Genomic DNA, 21,154 nt, shown 5'->3' on the forward strand with positions numbered 1-21,154 from the left:
GTATATTCAGACCACAGTTAAAGGGATAGTTCGGGTGTTTGGAAGTGGGGTTGTATGAGGTACTCATCCATAGTCAGTGCAGTAGATGGCGGTCGACACGCCCCCAGTTTGGAGAAACAGACAGGAATGCCAGCATGGAAGCAAAGCAATGTTCTGCTGTGGACGGGGCCGGCAGCAAAATCTATTTTATCCACCTAAAACAAAAGCCCACCGAAAAAAATCAATATCAGTTTAAGTGTACGCTATATTTAGAATATTCTCGCTGGTTTACCTTGCTGTGAGACAGCTATACAGTCTAGTTATCTATGCTCTCGCCAACGCAACCAGTAAAAAACAGTAATTTTACCTCGCAGAACACAGGAGTTGCTGGTCTACCGCCGCCTTGATTGGTTAGTTTGTTTGTGTTATTGAGTGACTTTGGTTAGTTCTGATTCACCAAAGTCACACAATAGCACAAACAAACTAACTGATTGAGGCAGCGGTAGACCAGCAACCCCGTGTTCTGCGAGGTAAAATTACTGTTTTTTTCCAATGGAGTCTGGTGGCTTTGGCGGCTTCAGTTCCCTGCCGGAAAGGACTGTCTGACGGCAAGGTAAACAGGCGAAAATATTCCAAATATAGTGTACACTTGAACGGATATCAATCTTTTTAGGTGAGCCTTTTTTTTTAGGTCGCTAAAATATGTTTTGCTGCTGGCCCCGTCCACAGCAGTACATTGCTTTGGCGGTAACTCCTGTCTGTTTCTCCAAACTGGGGGCATGCCGACCGTCATCTACTGTAGGTAATACACTGACTATGGAGAAGTACCTCATACAACCCCACTTCAAAACATCCCCACGATATCGGCAGTGTCATATCCATTCAGTACAGCTACTAACAGCACTGCAGGCAGCTGTTAAATAGCGTCAGGGGAGCATTCTGGGAGAAACCCATCCGCGTCAGAAATCAGGAAGCGCAAAATCACTCAACCTGGATTGGTATACGTGACCCTATACTCTAATACTCTCTGGGGAGACGAGGGGAGCAGAGGCCACAGAAGATGTGCTGCTTAGCTGCCATTGACTGACAGGGTGCATGGGAGGTCGTCTGATTTAAGGGCCTTTGGTCAATATTGTAGATACTCTAAAGGTTGGTTCAAGGGGTCGTTACACCTGAATTTATTATTTATTATTGAGAAATCTCCTTATTGGTGGTTCCCAACTGGTCCACCGTCCACTTTTAGGCCACGGGTAATCAATAGATGAATACAATTTGATTTTAACCACAGAATATTAAAAAATAAAGACAATATAATTAGCATTATAATGATACTTATTCAACTTTTCCACATCCATTTCTTTTAAAATTATCTTTAAGGTGAAAAAAACAAACAAACTGATTTACTGCTGAAAAAAAAGCTCTGATGGAGTTCAGGACTAGCCTATAAAACCTGCACTTATTTAGCTAAGTGGCTTTCTCTTATTTGGCACACGCCTTTGTTTGGGAAACGCGAGACAGTACCTGAAAGCTCAACCGTGGATCCTGAACAATATTTAACCACACAGCTGGTCTGTAAGCTGCCAGCTGAAACCTGCAGCTCAAAAAGTAGATCCAGTTTTATCACCCTAAATGCGTGGTAGCTTTAATGGGTTTTGTAGAAGGGTGTCTTTTTGTTTCAGTACATAGTCTTCAGTACACAAGAACACACACACTATAAATCACAGGTATTATATCTGCAGGTATTTTTCCCGGGAAATGGGAGCAGATTTTGGTAAATTCAACCTCTCTGTAGTGCTATTTCCCTGAGGAGAAGATAGCTTACTCCGCAACCGGTGAACATAATTGACACAGAATATATTCAAATTGGTTTTACTGACACCGAACATAAAAAAGGTATTATGCATTGAAGTACTAGCCTGGGTTGAAACCTGGCTTGAAACAACAAAATTCACTTTATTCATTTTCATCTGTTGTATTTGCCCTTTCTCCTGTTCTATTTATCAGGACAATTTACTGATGTTGTGAAAAACGTTTGAGTGGATGGAGTAAACCTGAACTTGTTGTAACTACCATTGCAATGCGTTTAATGCTTCGCTAAATGATGGCTTTTATCCTTAAATCATATTTACTTGATACAGTGCTCCTTATTTAATTTAAAGGCTGTCAACGTGTATCTAATATAATAAGGTTTACAACCTCTGATGTCATAACCACTGGCATTGTGGGCAACAAATGTCAAGACAGAATTAAATCTATACAGCCGGGGTGATCAAAACAGCAATTAACAGCTTTGACTTTTCCACTCCGGTAAACAAGTCTGAAAAGTCACCTTCTTCACCTGATAGCTGTAATAAACATACGACACAAAGGTGCCGATCAGCATTATCAACTGTGACAGCATCGATAAAGCGCGGCATCCATGTTCGATGGCAAAGTGCCGCAATTCCTCTATTCTTCAAGCTAATTAAGTGATTAACAACAGGGTGAATGGATTGAGATGTAATTTGAAAAAGGACACACTTTTTCTTTTTCGCGAGGCTGTTTATCGCTTTATGAACTGTATCTAGCAGGAAGACTTACAACAGGAGGCTGTGAAGAAAAAAAGTCCTTTCAGAGAGATACCCAATTAGTGGGAGCTGGAGGACAACGCTGGAGAGCAATTATCTCAAGTTACGAGCCTCGTGAGGCAGCTCGGAGAATCAGCTCTCCTTGGCTGTATCGTAAACCTCCGCTTTACCATTTGTCTTTTATTAAACCCACACTGTGTAACTGTTTAAGTCCACAGTGGGGACCGACTTCAAAAAGGAGCCTCGTTACTTGTGTCCGATTTCTGAAGATGTCCTCATTCTTGCAATCAGGCCAACACTACTACAGTATAAACATCATGTAGTGCTGGTTTATTTTAGATTAAGGTTTGATTTACTGGAACAAAAAATGGCTCAAACGATGCTTGAATGAAAATAAGTTAAATTGTAGGTTTGTTTTTATTATTATTTATTGGCAGTCTCATAAACAGTTTACGAGAAAAAATACTGTATACCTTCATGTGTTGGACGTTTGGTCATTTGCTTTCTATTTTACCATTCCTCCTATACTATATTAGTCTTTACAAAACCAACTTTTTTAATCAACATTAGGTGACAGTGCCTACAATTCATCCCGGCCACATAAATGTCATATTCTTCAATAAAAAATCTGTTATTTTTCTAAGTGATTGAGACATTTGTCTCTTTCAGTGACACAAGACATCGGTAGTCTTTGTTTTATGTGCCCATGATTGTTTTTCTTCCATTTTATGTTTCTACACAAAAGCCTTCAATTAGTGCAAAATTATTGCGCTCCATCTTTTGACTTTCATGTGGCCATTTATTAAGTAATGACAGGCGGATTGAGAGAAACATTGGATATGTATGTGTGAAAGGGATGTATTTATATATGTTTGTATGCGGATGTATTTGAGCATATGTTCATGTTGCCTATGTTTATATTAACGTATGTATAACTCTGAATTTTATGACAGGTTGTTTTGTTTTATCAGTGTTTAAAATGCAAAAAAAAGAAACTGAAATAAAAATTGTAACTATAAAAAAAAGAGAGAGAAACATTGGTGACATTATCTCATTTAAGATTCAAATAATTTGCGTTTATTTAATTTATTTAATGCCTGGTTTACTTGGGTGGTGAAGTGAAAAGTTCACGGAGCTTTTTAAATTAAGTTTTAATTGGAGTAAACCATGACACTTGATGAAGGAAATTAAAACCTGCATGAACCCTCAAAGCCTATTAAAACCCAAATGTGTGACTAAAAACAAACAGCAATTAAAACAAGACAGATATTTTATTTATTCCTGAAAGTTAAAAGGGCACTCTTTACAGATATTTTTTGAAATATTCTGGTTTTTTTTTGCATCATGGTCACCATTAAAGGGGACATGAAAAACTCACATTTTCAGTGCTTGTGCACACACAGTCAGTTTTTTGTGGGCTGCCTGAATCAGAAAACATGTGATTCAACAAACCATTCAGATTTGGCTCCCCTTCCTATGTCACATGCAGGCTCATTAGAATATACCGTCCACAGCTGGAGAACTAGCTTTGCAAAGGTGCACCATATTTTTCTCGCAAGCCAATCAGAGCAGACTGGGCTTTTTGGGGAGCGGGTCTTAACGAGACATGTGCTAAAACGGAGCGTTTCAGACAGAGAGTGAATACAGGTATATTCAGACAGACAGTATGAGAAAAATAAAGTGTTTTTTGAACATGTAAACATGTTCTAGCAGAAACCCAAAATACAAGTATGAACCTGAAAATGAGCATCATATGTCCCCTTTAAGGCTCCACGTTAACGGTACTACTGAATATCAGGATGCAATAAAATGTGGCTATATTTTAAAACACAAGCAATCCAAGTGATTCATCTGGTTTTATCCAGAAGGTGTGTGAGATGCTAAGGCTGGTTATTGCTATGGAAACGAATCATTGAATCCTTTTAACAATGGCAGGCTATATCACTGAGAACAGAAACAACAGAACTAAGCTGCTGCTGACCTGATAAAGGACCACTACAAGCATCACCAATGGCAACAATGCCATGTATCCACTGTGTAGAAACACAGATGCAACAGGCAGCCATCTCCTCTGTAAAAAAAACTCACATTACACTGTGCCCTAGTGTACAATACTGTCTGAAGGCCACCAAGAGAGCAATTATTGTGAAAATGTAGTGCTCACAATGCTCAGAGGGAAATTAATAATATTTTCATGTCTTTTAGAAGTCAGCTCTGCAGGAGGGGAGTCCGGCGAGGGAGTAAGCGGCTGCAATTTCACCTGAAGCACACGTGAAACACGCTGTGTGTGGGAGGACTGCACCCCCGGCTGACCTTTTGGAAAGCTGTCACTTGCCGGCGAAGAAAACAGCCGTGGTGACACGAGAGTTTAATCACTTGGCCAAAAAGACCCGACGCGACGGTCACTGTGAATTGCAGTCACCTCATTTTGTGCAAGCGTGGTGGACGATGCCGGTCGATGAAAAACAAACGGCTCACTCCTCCAGCTCTGCTTTATCACAGCAAACACACAATCCATCCATCGCTCTGCTCCAGTACACCTACAGACATGCTCTGCCTCCCTCCCTCTTGTCACACAACACACAAGAACGAGGTGAGAACCAGAAGCCCACATAAGAAGAGCAGGTGGGAGTACATTATCTGGAGTGAAAAACAATTCGTTCTGGCCATCTCCTGCTTGTGCGCTAAAGTGATCTCCCTGAGTAGCAGCATATCAGTGGGCAGCAGCTATTGAGTGGGTGGTGGGCATTACACAACCTGGTTTCAGAACCTACACAGGCCACTCCAAAGGGCCGGGCTCATTGAAGGGAGAGAAATCCACGGCGAGGCACACTGTGCCAGGTCATGTTTTGATTGAGACCGGAATGATAACAATACCCCCGGTTTTATGGTGGCGCTCTCAGAGAGCTTACATCCAGCGGAGCATGCATTTATGCAAAGACGGAGGTGCTGCTCGCAATCTGTCACGAACATCAAGCTGTATGTGATGTTTAACAAGCTGCCACCTCCAGTACAGCAGCGACAATCAATGCTGCAATGTCTGATTTAGAGTTGGACTTTGAAGAGCTCGACCAACTTCAAATTACTGTTTGAGTGGTGTAAACTACTGGTTCCCAAGCCTTTACAAATTGTGACCCTTTATAACCAAGTCAGTGCATTAAACTTGCATTCTTTCTAACAGCCAGCAGGGGCGACTCCTCTGGTTGCAAAAAGAATGATCACTTGATTTATTAACTCAGTAAACATTGTAAACATGAGTTTATGGTTTCAATCTCTAGTTTCAAGTCTTCTTCAATACAGCATGATGTTCATTTAGTAAATTATGGTCCCATTTAGAGTCAAATAGACCAGAAAGCAGGGGATGCTTTAGGACGTGGCTACCTTATGATTGACAGGTCGCTACCACGGCGTTGTCCGGTCTTGGTGTTGTCGCGTTTTCGTCACAGAACTTTAACCCTTTCACAGTGTGTTTTCAGTTCATGGGAGTTATGTTACCGTTGTTCGTATGTACTTAGCTCCACCCTCTCGTGTCACTTCCGGTTGCAAAAAATCAAGATGGCGACGGCCAATCTGCCGAACTCAAGGCTTCAAAACGGCAGTCCACAAACCTATGGGTGACGTCACGGTGACGACATCCACTTCTTATATAGTGTAAACTGTGGTGGCAATATACAGTTTAGCCCAACTAATACTGAATTTGTGCGGCCGATGTCAATCGATATTTGAGAATGTAAAAAGAAATCCGCCAATAGTCATTTTACCGATTCCAGTAAATCTACAGTAAGCTAATATCGCCCCGGACGATTTATCCGTCTGGCTCTAACATCCACATTAATGTATTTCTCATTAAAAGACTGTTGTGTAAGAACCTATTGGAAAGGTTTAATAGCCTTGCCATGCTGCACAGACTGAGAACACTTCACATTAAACTCATACATTGCCATTATCAAGGTCTTAGTAAGACCTTTTTAAAGTTTACACAGGAAATTCCACAACCAAGGTCTTAACATTTCCTCACTTAGAATAAATCACAATTTCATAAGAAATATGTCATATTATGAAATGCAAACAGCCGAGGCTAAATCGACTGAACATTGGAAGCATTTACCGGTTACATCACCGTCTCGTGAAAAATAGCCCCTTTTGGTTTGAGCGAAACATGTTTCATGGTGTTTTAGTATGTTAAAGCTCCATTAGGGTGGAGCACCCGCGCTGCAAACAGGTGTATGGGTGGTGTAAAAGCTCGCCGTTGCCTGGTGATGTGGCGGTAGGGGCTCTATTGTTGGGTGTGCGACGGCCATGGGAGCAGCTTGTACTCAGTGGCCTAAGCCAGCTCCGTTCGTCACACGCACCCCTCCCTCCACGAAAAACCCCACCTGCCATCTGGCCCGACCGGGAAGTGACTGTGTGAATGTGAGACGCATAGAGAGAGAGAGAGATAGCTGACATGTCATAGTGCTTTACATCTATGATAAATATTTACTCACTAATCTGCTGTCCATGTGTCATGTTGGAATTGCAGGTGTGCTAAAGAGGGGGGGGGGGGGGGGGGAGAAAGAGAGAAGGAAAGAACCACGACGGAGGGATAAAACATGGCAGACAAGAGGGAAGAGAAACAAAGAAATGTTTATAGAGAACGGTGTGCGAGTTCGGGAGTGCGCGCGAGAGGGAAACACAGCAGGATCACGAGCACGCGCAGCAGAGAAATCCTTGTTGAAAAGGACTAGTGAGTGGGAGAGGGGTTGAGACAGGGGTGTTGAGTGGGAGGGAAAGAAGTGCTTCATTGCCGCGCTCGTGTACACAAGTGCACGCACACAAACAGCTCCTCGGGATCCGCGGCTTGCACACAGAACAGGAGCTGTCCACTGTTTCTATGCAAGACAACAAAGGAAGAAGGTTTTACTGGCCAAAACCAACGCATGAACTGTTATGAAATCTAAAATCAAAATGTGTCAGCTTGTGAAAGAGCAGAATTTAAATGACAATGTGAACACACTGGAAGGTCAGCGTTAAGAGTTATGTGTACACACAAGAAACCAGATTGTGATCAGGTTAAAGCAGGAAATCATAGTACAGTTTTACATCATCGGATTAACTCCCTTGTCTCTCTCTCTCTTCCTCCCCCCTACCCCACTACCATATTGTCAAACCAGTATTAAGTATAAATGAACATTTTCTACAAAAAACGCTGTCACTTTAAGAGATTTGTTTTTGCTCTGAGCTGCAGCATAGTGAGAGGACAGGCTCTGAGAAAGATCACAGCTTTGCCTTATTGTGCATATGTGTTTTAAGTTTTATAAATAGACTACTGTCTCGCTGTGGAAATTCATTTATTTCCCGGTGTTTAGTTTAAACTGGAAGATCAATGCAATTTTTTTTTTGTTGAGTTTCAGTCGGAGTTGAAAATTAATTTGGATACGCTCGAGTGCAGATTTTTCCTTTCACCCCTCTACGTTGGGTGGTACTTTGTCATACACGTGAATCACTCAAAAACCTTTAGGAGAGCCAGTTATGTTGTCTAAATAACCAGAAATCTAGTTATGTTTAACAGGATTTCGCTTAATCCCTGCTGCCTGCAAACACAGAGACAGACGCAGCAAATAAGGCTTTTGTCCAGCCTGTTTGCATCTTTGTTGTTAAGCTTCACTCTCTTTAACAGCCAGACAAGATATTCTATTATTATAATGGCCTCCGTAAACATACGAGACCCACACTATTGTTTAATAAGGGCCGCGCATTCATGAATTCAACTAAGTACGACGCCTGCCAAATATGAGCATACTGTAGGCCTCTCCGGACTGGGTTTTGAGAACGATCTTGTGTATTAGGAAACGATGATGACGGGTTGCCATAGATCCTTTGAGTGGGTCCGTGCCTCTGATTAACATCAAAGAAGCCTCATCAGAAAGTCTAATGGAGGGACAGGGGGCACTTGACCAGGAAGAAAGACAACAATAGACGCACTGGATCCGTGCATATGCATCAGCGAGCCTCCGACTACAGTGTGTTCCTCCAGCGAGGCAGGCATGAATGAGCAGGACTTCAGCTCCGGGGCGCTTTAGAGACTGAATAAGTGTAAAAAGAAATATTTTCAGATTTTTACCACACTGGTTAATAGCTCTGATAAAAAGAGATAAATGAGTCCGTTTTTTTTCTCCAAGGTTAGCAGGTGTTTTCAAAGTCAGCTGAGTATCTGTGAAGCTTTTCTGTGTCAGAGCTGTTTTTAATGCACGAAGCAGCCAAGCGAGTGAGTGTCACCAAGCTTGTTAGTTTTGGCAAATTGGATGAACTAAAACCTGTGTGTTTCCTAAAATAAAACACACTGCTATGGCTAGCCACATGGCCCACGCGTGGCCCGGAGGCACGGTGACTCATTTAATTAAGAAAATTAAGTTTTCATAGGACTGTAAGCATGCAGTCTTCTCTTAAAATAACCCAGCGTGTGCGTTTCTACAGTACCACGTGTCTCTGCAAGTTAGCATAAAGCAAACACTTAGGGCTGCACAAGTTGATTTCAGGTTAACGTAAAGTGCATTTGTGGACTCGTGTACTGTCAGGCGGTCCTAATAATGACTGTTTTTAGAAAAACACAGTGACAAACAAGGAAGGAAACGGCGTCATAGTCGAGAATCTGAGAATAATTTGCTTCTTCTGCCACGTCTGCATGCAAACCCTGTTTTCATCTCTTAAAGTGGATCATCATCGCTCAGTCATTTGTTAAGGTGATTAGTGAAAAACAAGCACAAATGCAGGTCAAGGTTTAGAGCTTGTTGATTACTTTCATTATCCATCAATTAAAATGTTCTGCCAAGCACAAGGTGGCGTCTTCAAATGTCTTGTTTTGTCCATTTAACAGTATAAAACCAAAACATATTCAGTTTGTTGTCACATAAGATAAAAAAAAATCCTCACAATTTGGAGGCTGGAACCAATAAATATTCTGTATTTTTGCTAGAAATAATGAAAAATTGATGATCAAAATATCCGCAAATTAACTTTCAGTCAATTTACTAATTGATTAGATGTTAAAGCTCTAACGCAATGTGCCAAATGTGACTACTGACCTGTCACAGGGGCCTCGATGTCCAGCAGGTTCTTCTCTGCCCGCAAGATTGCACCGCCCTCTGCGATGAGCCTCAGGGCCACCGCTTCCTCCACGCGGCCCTCCTTCGTTAGGTGAGCTTTCAGCACGTCCACTTTGGGCTTCCCATCGCTGTCAAACACCTCTTTAGCCGTCAGCCGGTGACTGGGGGGGAACGGGACAGCTGCAAGGGGGGGGAAAAATAGCATCATTATGACTGCTTTTATAACATATTTACAGCGCTTTAATATACTTTTCATTGACAAAAGTCTTATGAGGATACGTAGTTAATTCCACATCGCTGTGCAAAAGGCATTTAAGCTGTTTGATTAGCAGGTACTTTGTACCTTCCAGGGGATCTGCTCCCTACAGGAGACGGAGTTCGTGTTCACTCCCATGCTTCCAGCCCACCCTCTGAGACAATTTACCAGATTGCTGCTATGATCTGTGAGTCATTCAATTTTCAATATTTATAACAGACCCACAGTTTCTAGTTTGCTTGGCAATATTCATAGCGAATGAGATTACGCTTTGAAAATGAAGCACATAATAAAAAACGTTTTCATTAACATAAAAAGCCTTTCGTTGGAGTATTATCTTGCGCGGTGTTTAATATGTAAACATTTCTATATTCAAACATGCTCTCTTTTATGTGTGATTAGAAGAAGTGAGACATAATCTCCAGTCTGAAATGCATTTTCTTATTTGTCAGTCACAATTATTTAAAAGAGTAAAATGATGTTTATTCCTGAGAGTCTTGAAGGCATCGCGGAAATTAGACTAACCGAATCCACAACAAATCTCTGTTACTGTCAATTTAAAGGCACAATGTGGCATAGCGATGCGTGGGTCAACGTTTTTTTTACCCATAAGGCTGTGCAATTGATCAAATTTCAATTACAATTATGATTTTGGCTTCAAATGATTATGAAAACAAGATAATCAACTAAAAACATTTATTGCAGCATTTCGTTTCGCAATGATGCTCTCGGTTTGTCTTGTGTTACAAATCCAGCGCACCCCTTTCTTTTACAGCGGTGCGCTTTCGCCCAACTGACCAGCATTTTCTTTATTATGATTTCTGCCATAATCGAGCAATTACCCACACCCACCCGACACATTATGAGAGCCAATCCGCACCGCCCGACCTGCAAAAATATGCGTTAATGAACCACCCAAACCCGACCCAACCCAGAATTCGCCAACTTTATGCATTATAGTAGCACAATTGTCAGGTCTGAGACAAGTGGACTCGAGTGCCGTGACACACAGAAGCTCCTTTGACTGTTGCGCTCTTATTCCGCCTCGCTGTTCTGTATAAAAGGTACAGAGGCGTAACGGGGGGACAGAGTTGTTCCACCTCTGAGTCGGCAGCGGAGGTAGTCACAGAGCCGAACCAACGTCTGTGTAAAAAGGGACAGCCGGTATGGCGGGACTACACAAACACTAGACGCTGATGTTGTGAAACGTCACGCCTCTTTTGCTTCTGTGATGCCGACTTACTATCTAAAAAAAAATCACACACTGGGGCGGCATTATGGAAGAATGGGTGGATTATTGCACGCAATGTTTCTGTAAGTTCTTAATAACTTACTCGGAATGCTGCTTTGTCACTTCTAAACCGCCCGTCCGAACGCGTGATAACTTCTAGTAAGCTCGGCCCGAACCCGCCCGACCCGTGGGTTTAGTGTGGACCTGTGCATCAGTGGTGGTGTCTGTATCTACAGAGACCCTGCCCGCCCTCTGCCTGAATTTTCTCTTTTCTTTTCATGTTGCTGTGTTTGGGACGTTTCTGGGCGTTTTTCTGCCCCTCTCTCTGCCTCTAGCTGTCATTCCTCGGCCTCTGTCGGCTGAGTTCTCCTGTCTGGACACAAACACTAAGCCCATCAGCTAGCTCGACTAAAGATTACTAAACTCGCTGGCTAGCTCCGTTGAGCCGGGGAGGAGGGGCCGTCTTTGAATGTTGTGTTTACAAACCACAATGGACAAATCCTACTCACTCTGCCTTTAATTAGTGGCTTATTAAGGACAGCTTTTCACACCATTTCAATGTGCTCTAGCAATTTTGGACACAACAGACGCATTCAAAAGCCTGAATCCTGTTTGCATGCATTTTAATTTGAAAAGTGAATTTTTCAATCTAATCAAAGCACAAAAAAATAGATGGTGCAGCACATTCTCTATGCTAATAGCCCAACTAGTCTTTAGACAGACTTTAAATGGAAAGTGTGCTCTTGTAACAAAAGAACAGAAACCCCACAATGCAATTATTTAAAATGGACCTCATGTCACTGCCCTTTTAGCAGCTGACATCAAACAGGTAAAAAGGAACTCAAGGTTTTTTTTTTTTTAAATGAAACCATTATTTAAAAGGTACTTTTAGTGGCCAAAACAAAAGCCTAGTCTGTTAATATTTCCTTCTTTTACAACCTCATGATGATGAGAATATTACTTACTGACAGGTACAAAAAGGACATAATTAAAGATCACATCCTGTGGTGAACTTTTCAATTCAGCAGCTAAAGAAATAAGACATGCTCTTAATTAATGTCCACTTGCAGACTTTGCACATAGCACACGGGTGTGACTAATGCGCTAAGCCAGTGGCAAATACTGTTGAGTTGGTGGCTATGTGTGTGTGAGTGTTTGTGTTAACATCCATCCTTCCCAAAGGTGACATCAGTGGTAATCAGACCTGCACTTTATCTGTGCCACACTGTGCTTAGTGACAGACGATATTTGGGATCTCAACTGCAGTATTTAAAGCTGACTAACAGGTGTTATGTTGAAACTGCGGATTTACCGGACTTGCAGTTTTGTACTTTGAATATTTCCAACATTTCTGTATCTTGAACAGTCTAAATCACCAAGTTACAAGAGACAGGCTATCTGACTGATGATAACATTTCTCTACACTAAAATATACTGCTCGATTCATTTAGAAAACTTTAACATTGCCTAAAGTCAACAAAGGAAGTGGAAACCTATTTCTGATATCTGAAAGTCAACATTGTGATACTGGTAAGCTATTTGTCTTCTTTCCTGCAACCACCATCTGCATACTTAAGACCAAAATGACAGAATTGGCTCTTAACAGAAGCTTTGTTGAAGCCAAATGAATCCTCAATGTGCTTAAAACTATTTTTTTTTAAAACAATATCAGCCTAATGTCTCCAGTAGTTATCTGGGGCATTCAGAAATAGAGAGATAGAATTACCCAAGCCTCCAGGTTGGCCTCCCCTGAGCACCTGCTATGCAACTCTAGCCCGAGGCCAGGGCCTTGGGGCTTTTGACTTGAGCGACTACACCACTCTAGCCCCTGAGATGTTGGAGATATACAGTACAGTGTGAACAGTCGTGTGAACTCTTATGGACCAGCTTGAAAGGAATTTTCTTTCCTGAAGAGAATGACATGACAAGCTAGGTCAAGAAGCTGCAACAATATTATGTCACAAATATCCCTTTGAATCATTTAGGGGCACCAGTATGAACGGGGTATTGATTTTAGTGGGTTGTCATAATAAACTCCATGTAAATGTGTAAAAACTGTCAGATAAGGGCAGAGGGTACAGTGCTTACAGTATTTTCCTTAGCCCACATTAGCCAATTAAGCATTACTGCAATGACAGGTAAACTCTCAAGGCAGTCTACCGCAACCGTGCGGTTTCTTAAATCTGAACTTTATGAGACTAAACTAAGTTATTTTCAACTCTCTGCAAAAAAACAAAACATATGTCTGTGTGGAGAGGTAGCTGGTAACAACATTGAGTTTTATGAGGATGCATGGGAAGCCCCATATCGAATGGTTGTAATAGCTATTATCTACGCCAGGAGATTATGTATTCAGGCGTGGTGTATGAGCATATCTGTGTCTGTCTGTCTGTCCACGGCTAATCTTGCAAACTACTGTACCCATCAGCCTAATACGTTTAGTGGTTCATTTATGCCTGTATGCGCAAGGACCTCTCATGGTTGCAGTGATTCACACTGTTTTATACCCCCATTGACAGCTGACTCCACACTACTCTTAACCGGCCAGTAAGGGCCGCAAGTGATCAACGACTGCTTCAGTTTAGACTCTTATTTACGCTAGGGATTACGAATTGTTCCGCATTTGATTTACACGCCTGAATAAGACATTGCATGTATGTATGAATGTATAATTATTGCTTAGCAAATGACAAACTGAACCGAGTGCGGGAGTAAAACGGAGCTTGTCTTCTTACAGTGTGTCGGTAGGAGGAGAGCTAGTTAGCTGTTGACTGTAGCAGCCGGTGGGCAGCAGAGTCCTGCTGTGTGTTTGGCTAACAAAGCTTACAGCTAACGGGGGTTAGCCGGTGCAGACGGCTGCATAAATTAAAATGAGAGTGTATCTGTTGCGTAAGATGTGTGAGTGAAAACCTTGTGGTCTAGATGGGGGCAATTGTGGTTTATATTCATTCAATCAAACATTACAGCAGTGGTCGTTGCAGTCACACCTGATGGAGATCTGCACACTACTCAGTGCACTGTTCTAGTTTGATTTTCTATGAAACGCAATCACCATCGCTTAAACCGTTTATAAAATATCACCACGGCTATACTGAATGTGCACATCTGTTGGTGATGCAAAAACAGGTGGTACCATCGGAGTAGCTGGTGATGTTGACCACATCTGGTCCCACTGAAGCGACAAAAACACAACACATCTGAAAATTCAAACACTAAAGAATAACATTATTCTTTAATAGAAATAACCTGTGCGAAAGCTGTGGTTGTTGGCGCACTGGCATCCTTTCAACACATCGTCCCTCCATTTCCTAGCGTCATGACAATGGAAACACTGTGAACTTTCCCCCGTTGGAATTTCTAACAGCCCTCTTATTAAAAAGGAGCAACACCCACCTCTGCCAAAACATTACATGACACATTGTAATGGTAGGTTCTAAAGAAAAAGGCGTTACTCCCACGACAAAAATTCCTGAGCTAACGAAAAAGCACAATGTGGATTAACAACTCAGACAAGGAAGAGGAATCATCAAACTTTTGTTGCGTTCTGTTATTTGAACAAGAAAATAAATGGGGGTGTCAAATATGGCATAAAAAAATGGGCTTCATCTTTCTCATTGCAGTAATTAACCATTCAACTATGAGCTATTGACAGTCAAAACAGATAAAGTGTCAAAATCTCAACCCTTTTTCCTCCTTAACAACAGCATTCCCACACAGCAATTGTTGCTTCTATCCTTTCAGACGGAGCTTTGTAGCTGTTAGAGCATAAACTGACCTGAGGCGTTCTGCCTCAAAAATGGTCTCCATTAGCCGGTCGCTTTTGCCTTCATTAATTTTGCCATTTCTCTGTTCCCTTCTCTTATGTAACCAGGAAATTGCACTGCAGCCTTGAATGAGAGTGAAATGACGAGAGAGTGAGAAAGGGTCAGAGAGGATGAAAAAAAGAAACAACTCTGCAGTCTGATTTAACTTTCCCTGTTAATTTGTCTCAGATTAGCATTGTAATTTTCCAAAATACTAATTAAAGACATCCATCAGCCATTAGGTTTAAAGACTACTAGACCACTAAACCTCTGAATGTCTGCAGGGTGTGCTAAATTAACTTTAAAGTTGATCTAATAAAAGTATACTATCTTGCGTTGGTCAGCGAGGTTTACAGGAACATTTAACGATTTCCTTTTTCAGTGGATTAGCGCAGAGAACTCTCAAAGATTTAGATCATCCACCCCTGCAGCCACCTTTGTTCATGCAACATCCGTGCGTGGAATAATTATCCCCGAGCATAGCAGACATTCAGGTGTGATTCTTGAGAAATCGGAATCACACGGGCACGGTGCATCGGAGACTGCTGAGAGGCAGTGGGAAAGCGGGCAGCTTGCTATGTTCAGGTTGGTGTAGTTCAGAGCTAATGCGATCTCTCAGAGGAATGAGACAGCGGGAGGTGCGCAGTCATATGGTGCTGGACAGATCAGCTTAATTGGAGAAAGTGAGACAGGCTGTTGCAGAGCTCACCATGCAGCCCCCCGGCTTCATTTAGCGAAGAACACGGAGTGCAACCGTGATTGCTTGAACTGGCAGCCCAGATGTCTGCGATTCCTGTATATCATCTTCCTTCTTGGCCTTGTCAGATGTCTGAAAGCTGTGTGTGCTACACCTTACATTATGAATACAGAATAAAAACAAAACAGGAGAGATTTCTGGGATTCAGAAGACAACTACTTAGCAAAAAATGACTTCCAAACAACAGAACAAAGCCTGTACTTTGTGCTATACACTGTAGTAGCGGTGGGCGATAATTCAATATGATAATTTATTGTCTTTATATCAGGGCTGTCAATCGTTTAACATAAATTGCAAATTAATCACACAATTTCTATCTGTTCATAATGTACCATTTGTCAAGTATTTAATACTCTTAACATGGGAATGGGCAAATAAGCTGCTTTATGCAAATGTATGTATATATTTATTATTGGAAATCAATTAACAACACAAAATAATGACAAATATTGTCCAGAAACCCTCACAGGTACTGCATTTAGCATAAAGAATATGCTCAAATCATAACATGGCAAACTGCAGCCCAACAGGCAACAACAGCTGTCATTTTCATTCACATATCTGGAGGTCAGAGGTCAAGGGACCCCTTTGAAAATGGCCATGTCAGATTTTCCTTTAGTGTAAGTTTAGAATTGTTATTAAAAGTTATAAAAGTTGTTATTTAGCGTCCTTCGTGACAAGCTAATGTGACATGGTTGGTACCAATGGATTCTTTAGGTTTTCTAGTTTCAAACCAGTATCTTCACTCTGGCTTTAAAACTGAACCCGCAACAACCTAAAAATTACAAGTGGGGTTAATGTGTTAATGAAATTAGTAGTGTTAAAACACATTTGCGTTAACGCGTTGTCGTTGTCGGATCGAAAATTTTGTCCATATCGCCCAGCCCTACTATATAGCATCAGGAATTGTTCAAGAAATGCTTTTATTGATATGATACAGCTCCGCTCAGACAATAACGTCAGTCAATCGATATCTAACTAGCGCCACTACTGGCAGCCATGGTGCCGGTTTATTTTCATCAACTGCACAGCAAATACCTATAGCAAACATTGACTGTGGCTGCCCCAGACGGCCATGAAGGGCAAGCTACCTGTTATTAACTGCCTCTGTATTAAGTCAGCACTGTCCAAGCTGTGTTGGGATTGTGGCCAATGAGTGGGCACTGATAAAACAAATTAATTCCTTTAAATCCGTACAGATGCAGCAGACTGCTTGGCGAGAAAAGCAACAACAACTCATGATACGTTCTTACAATTGCAGGGCCAGAAGCCTGAATCCTGCGATGCACAGCATCTTTCCATCAGATGCCCAATCGACCCCCAAGTTAAATTGCTGACGGTGCATGATGCAGCGGGAGCCCTCGCAGAGTTTAGGCGAGACTTGGGGTTGTCACTGCCCACGTCAAACCCTCCGCCTTCCCACCCCCTTCCACCAGACAAGCCACCTCACCAGCAATTTTCCTCCCCTAAGACTCAGCATGACCAGTGGAAATCTCAGCATGACCAACAGGAAGCTGAGGCAGAACAAAGGCTCCCGAACTATGTGCGAGTGCAACAAAGGTCAGTTCATACAAAGCATAGAATACCAGAAGTAATTTGACTGCATGGTCACACGTTATTATGCAAAAGGCAGAGCGGTGTCTGATCCAAAGCCTGATACTGATCTATAACTTTACTTCCTTACTCGCACAAAAACAGCAGTCACTATTCCCCTGATCCATTTGCCTTTTCGAACGACGGTGCTGTGCTCTTTATCCTCGGGCAAGGCAAGTGGCTGGCAGCACTAGCAAGATCTCCGTGTAATGAATCAAGTGGTAACTCATTATCTGATTAAATGGTACGTAAATACCAGTGTCAGGTAAAACGGATCACGCCACAACGGGCTCATTGGCACAGACATGTAAAAGCCTCCGTCAAAATTCCTGCAGGAGCAAGACACCTAGACACAATGCAACCACAAACCACAGAGCTGTGTTGTTTGTGTTCGTCCTGAGTCTCTTTGTGGTTATTCTGTGCCTCTTTGCTTGTTATGTGTCTCTTTGTGGTTGTTCTGTGTCTCTTTGTGGTCGTTCTGTCTCTCTTTGTCAATGTTTTGTGTCCATCTGTGGTCATTCTGTGTCTTTGTGGTCAATTTGTGTCTCTTTGTGGTCGTTCTGTCTCTCTTTGTCAATGTTTTGTGTCTATCTGTGGTCATTCTGTGTCTTTGTGGTCAATTTGTGTCTCTTTGTGGTCGTTTTGTGTCTCTTTGTGGTCGCTCTGTGCTTCTTTGAAGTCGTTCTGTGCCTCTCTGTTTGCATCTCTGTGGTCATTTTGCATGTCTTTGAAGATGTTCTGTGTCTCTTTATGGTCATTCTGTGTCTTAGTGGTCATTCTGTGTCTCTTTGTCAGTGTTTTGTGTCTCTTTGTGGTCGTTTTGCATCTCTTTGTGGTCATTCTGTGTCTCTTTGTGGTCGTTTTGCATCTCTTTGTGGTCATTCTGTGTCTCTTTGTCGGTGTTCTGTATCTCTTTGTGGTCGTTTTGCATCTCTTTGTTGTCATTCTGTGCATCTTTGTGATGGTTTTGCGCTTTCTAGATGTTCTAACTCTTTGTAGTCGTTTTGAGTCTCTTTGTGGTCATTCTGAATCTCTCTGTGGTCATTTTGCTTCTCTTTGTCGATGTTTTGTGTCTCTTTATGGTTGTTTTGCATCTATTTGTAGATGTTTTGCGTCTATTTGTAGATGTTTTGCATCTATTTGCGATCGTTCTGTGTCTCTTTGTTGATGTTCTATGACTCCTAGTGGTCATTCGGTGTCTCTTTGTGGTCATTCTGTATCTTAGTGGTCGTTCTGTGTCTCTTTGCCAATGTTTAATGTCTCCTTGTGGTCATTCTGTGTCTCTTTGTCAGTGTTTTGTGTCCATGTGTGGTCATTATGTGCATCTTTGTGATCGTTTTGCGCTTTCTAGATGTTCTGTCTCTTTGTAGTCATTTTGAGTGTCTTTGTGGTCATTCTGAATCTCTGTGGTTGTTTTGCGTCTATTTGTAGATGTTTTGCATCTATTTGTGGTCGTTCTGTGTCTCTTTGTAGATGTTTTGTGTTTCTTTGTGGTTGTTTTGCATCCATTTGGAGATGTTTACTGTCCCTTTGTGGTCATTCTGTGTTTCTTTGTGGTCGTTCTGTATCTCTCTGTGGTCATTTTGCTTCTCTTTATAGATGTTGTGTGCCTCTTTGTGGTCATTTTGCGTTTTCTTCTGGGACATTTTGCAGGTGAAGATAGGGGGCCCTAAGCCTGTGCCCAGTAGGCCTGTTCAGTAATACATCCATAGGCACAACCAAAGTGGAGTGGCATGCAGCGGTATTTGTTTGCAATAGGCAGCATACAAAAAGAGGAAAAACACCCACTAGCACATCGACAAATGTGGGATAATGCTTCAGAATAACAGTATAATGGAGCTGCACTATATGCATGAGATGAATCTGCTATCGACGGTGCAGAAATGAAAAAATTCAATCACACTCAGACTTTTTTTTCCAGTTGGAAGCCTTTTAGTGATGAAGCATCCACTGCGCGCGGTGTATGCACAGAGGACGACTGCCAAGTGTTGAATAGGGCATCAAGAGTGTGCAAGTCACTCTCCACTGATAACCGGGAGTTTTCTTAATTCAATTACCCAACGACATTCAATTAGAGTGGGATACGTTTAGGAGTCCGAAAATGAACAGGATGCATGAGCTTGTGTAGGCGGTAGGAAACAAAGGACATTCTGTACATCAGAAAGCACCTCAACTTGAAATGTCATCTGGCAGCAGTGTCATTGCTTCATTATTACACAACCACAGAGTCCATTCTGAAGCTGATTACCTGACATGCATAATGCAAAAGATATGGCTATCTTTGCTGACAACAGAGACTTGCAGTAGCTGAACCATATACCGCATTTGATTCATGAGGTGATAAATTATTTGCAATATGGTCTACCTCACACACCGGATACACCGGCGTGATGTCAGGTCTGAAATTGGCGCCTCGGTTTCTCTACAACTCCGCCTCCCCCTCCAACCCATCTAGAAAGCCTTCACTGTCAATCAATAATTCATAAATCCATAGAAGTAATGCAATCCTTCCATACAATTAACACAATATAAATTCCAGTTGCAGAATGACGCCCACAGTCCTCAGTAGAAATGGTGTAATACAATATCTAAAGGATTAAACCAATATTTAAGAGGCTGCCATATTTAATTTAGAGATGATCCTTGAGCAAAGAACTCATAAAAACAGAAACGAATGGTAGGTTAATCCAACAAAAACAACTTTCTTCCTTTTAATAAGAGAACAAAACTGCTCTGAATCACCACAGAATACATCATTCTCCACATTTTGTATGATTCAGAATAGCAATATTGTGTGCCTTAAAGGTACAGTGTGTAGGATGTGGTGGCATCTAGTGGTGTGGTTGCAGATTGCAACCAACTGAGTACCCCTCCGCTCACTCCTCCTTTTCCAACACTGCAGTCCCGTGAGCTGCTGAGTGCAAAACCGCGGTAACGCCGTTCGCCTCGCTCAGAGGTCATCCTTACCATAATAACACTACTTTAGGAGCAACGGAAGTCAAACGCTGGCTGGCGGTACCACGGTTTTGCGCTCTGCGGCTCATGTTACCACAGTTTCACAAGTGTGTCGGAGAACTACGATGGTCTTCAGGTAACGTAAAAACGTGAAAGGCTCACGCTAGAGCCAGAGTTTGGTTTGTCCGTTCTAGGCTACTGTAGGATCTCCGTGAAGAGGACGCGCTCCATATATAGATATGAAGGACTCATTCTAAGCTAACGAAAACACAAAGATTCTTAGTTTCAGGTGATTATACACTAATGAAAACATAGTTATGAATATTATATTCCATTTCAGCCAATATATCCCCCGACATGGTACACACTGTTTAATGGATGGTAAAAGAATTGCACCTGAAGACAACAATTAAAATGTGGTCTTTCTGTCTGGATGAAACAGGCTGGATTTCATCACTGAGCCGATGCAGAAGCACAGCTGGATCCATACACCCACAGTGGCATTTGCAATTTGACTCAGTAAAAGAAAAGATACACTACGTTATATGAAGATGTACTGAAATGGAAGTCAGCCTATAGAACATATATAAGCCCCCCCATCTGGCCACCGAGGACAGAGCAGAGATTTAAAAGGCCGGCAGGCTTTAGGGCTAACGGTGAAAAGGTCACTTATAAATTGGCGTGAACCTCTTTACCATGCATTAGTAGGGATAGAAGCCGGCCCTGAACCAAACGCTTAACAGAGCGCGGCTTTGAAGCTCAGTGCTTTAGAGTCTGCCGAATATATCTGCGCAGTATGGGAATGGAGTGGTTACCTCTGTGGTGGAGGCAGGAAGGAGAGCGGAGCTTCCCAGAGACAGACCACAGAAAGAGAGAGAAAGGAAGAAGACGGGGGAAAAAGAACCCCCGGCTGCGTCGGAGGAAATAA

General features: G+C 42.1%; 1 protein-coding gene across 3 annotated transcripts in view; it reads right to left on the reverse strand.

Moving 5' to 3' along the window:
- The window catches only part of LOC141760213 (protein phosphatase 3 catalytic subunit alpha), an 80,258-nt gene that overhangs the window by 33,873 nt on the left and 25,231 nt on the right, over positions 1 to 21,154 (reverse strand). For all 3 annotated transcript variants that reach the window (XM_074622823.1, XM_074622822.1, XM_074622824.1), the window contains exon 2: positions 9,611 to 9,811. In XM_074622823.1, the coding sequence (XP_074478924.1) occupies positions 9,611 to 9,811 (201 nt within the window). The remainder of the gene's footprint in view (positions 1 to 9,610; positions 9,812 to 21,154) is intronic.

The sequence above is a fragment of the Sebastes fasciatus genome, chromosome 22, assembly GCF_043250625.1.
Source record: "Sebastes fasciatus isolate fSebFas1 chromosome 22, fSebFas1.pri, whole genome shotgun sequence".
Taxonomy (NCBI): domain Eukaryota; kingdom Metazoa; phylum Chordata; class Actinopteri; order Perciformes; family Sebastidae; genus Sebastes; species Sebastes fasciatus.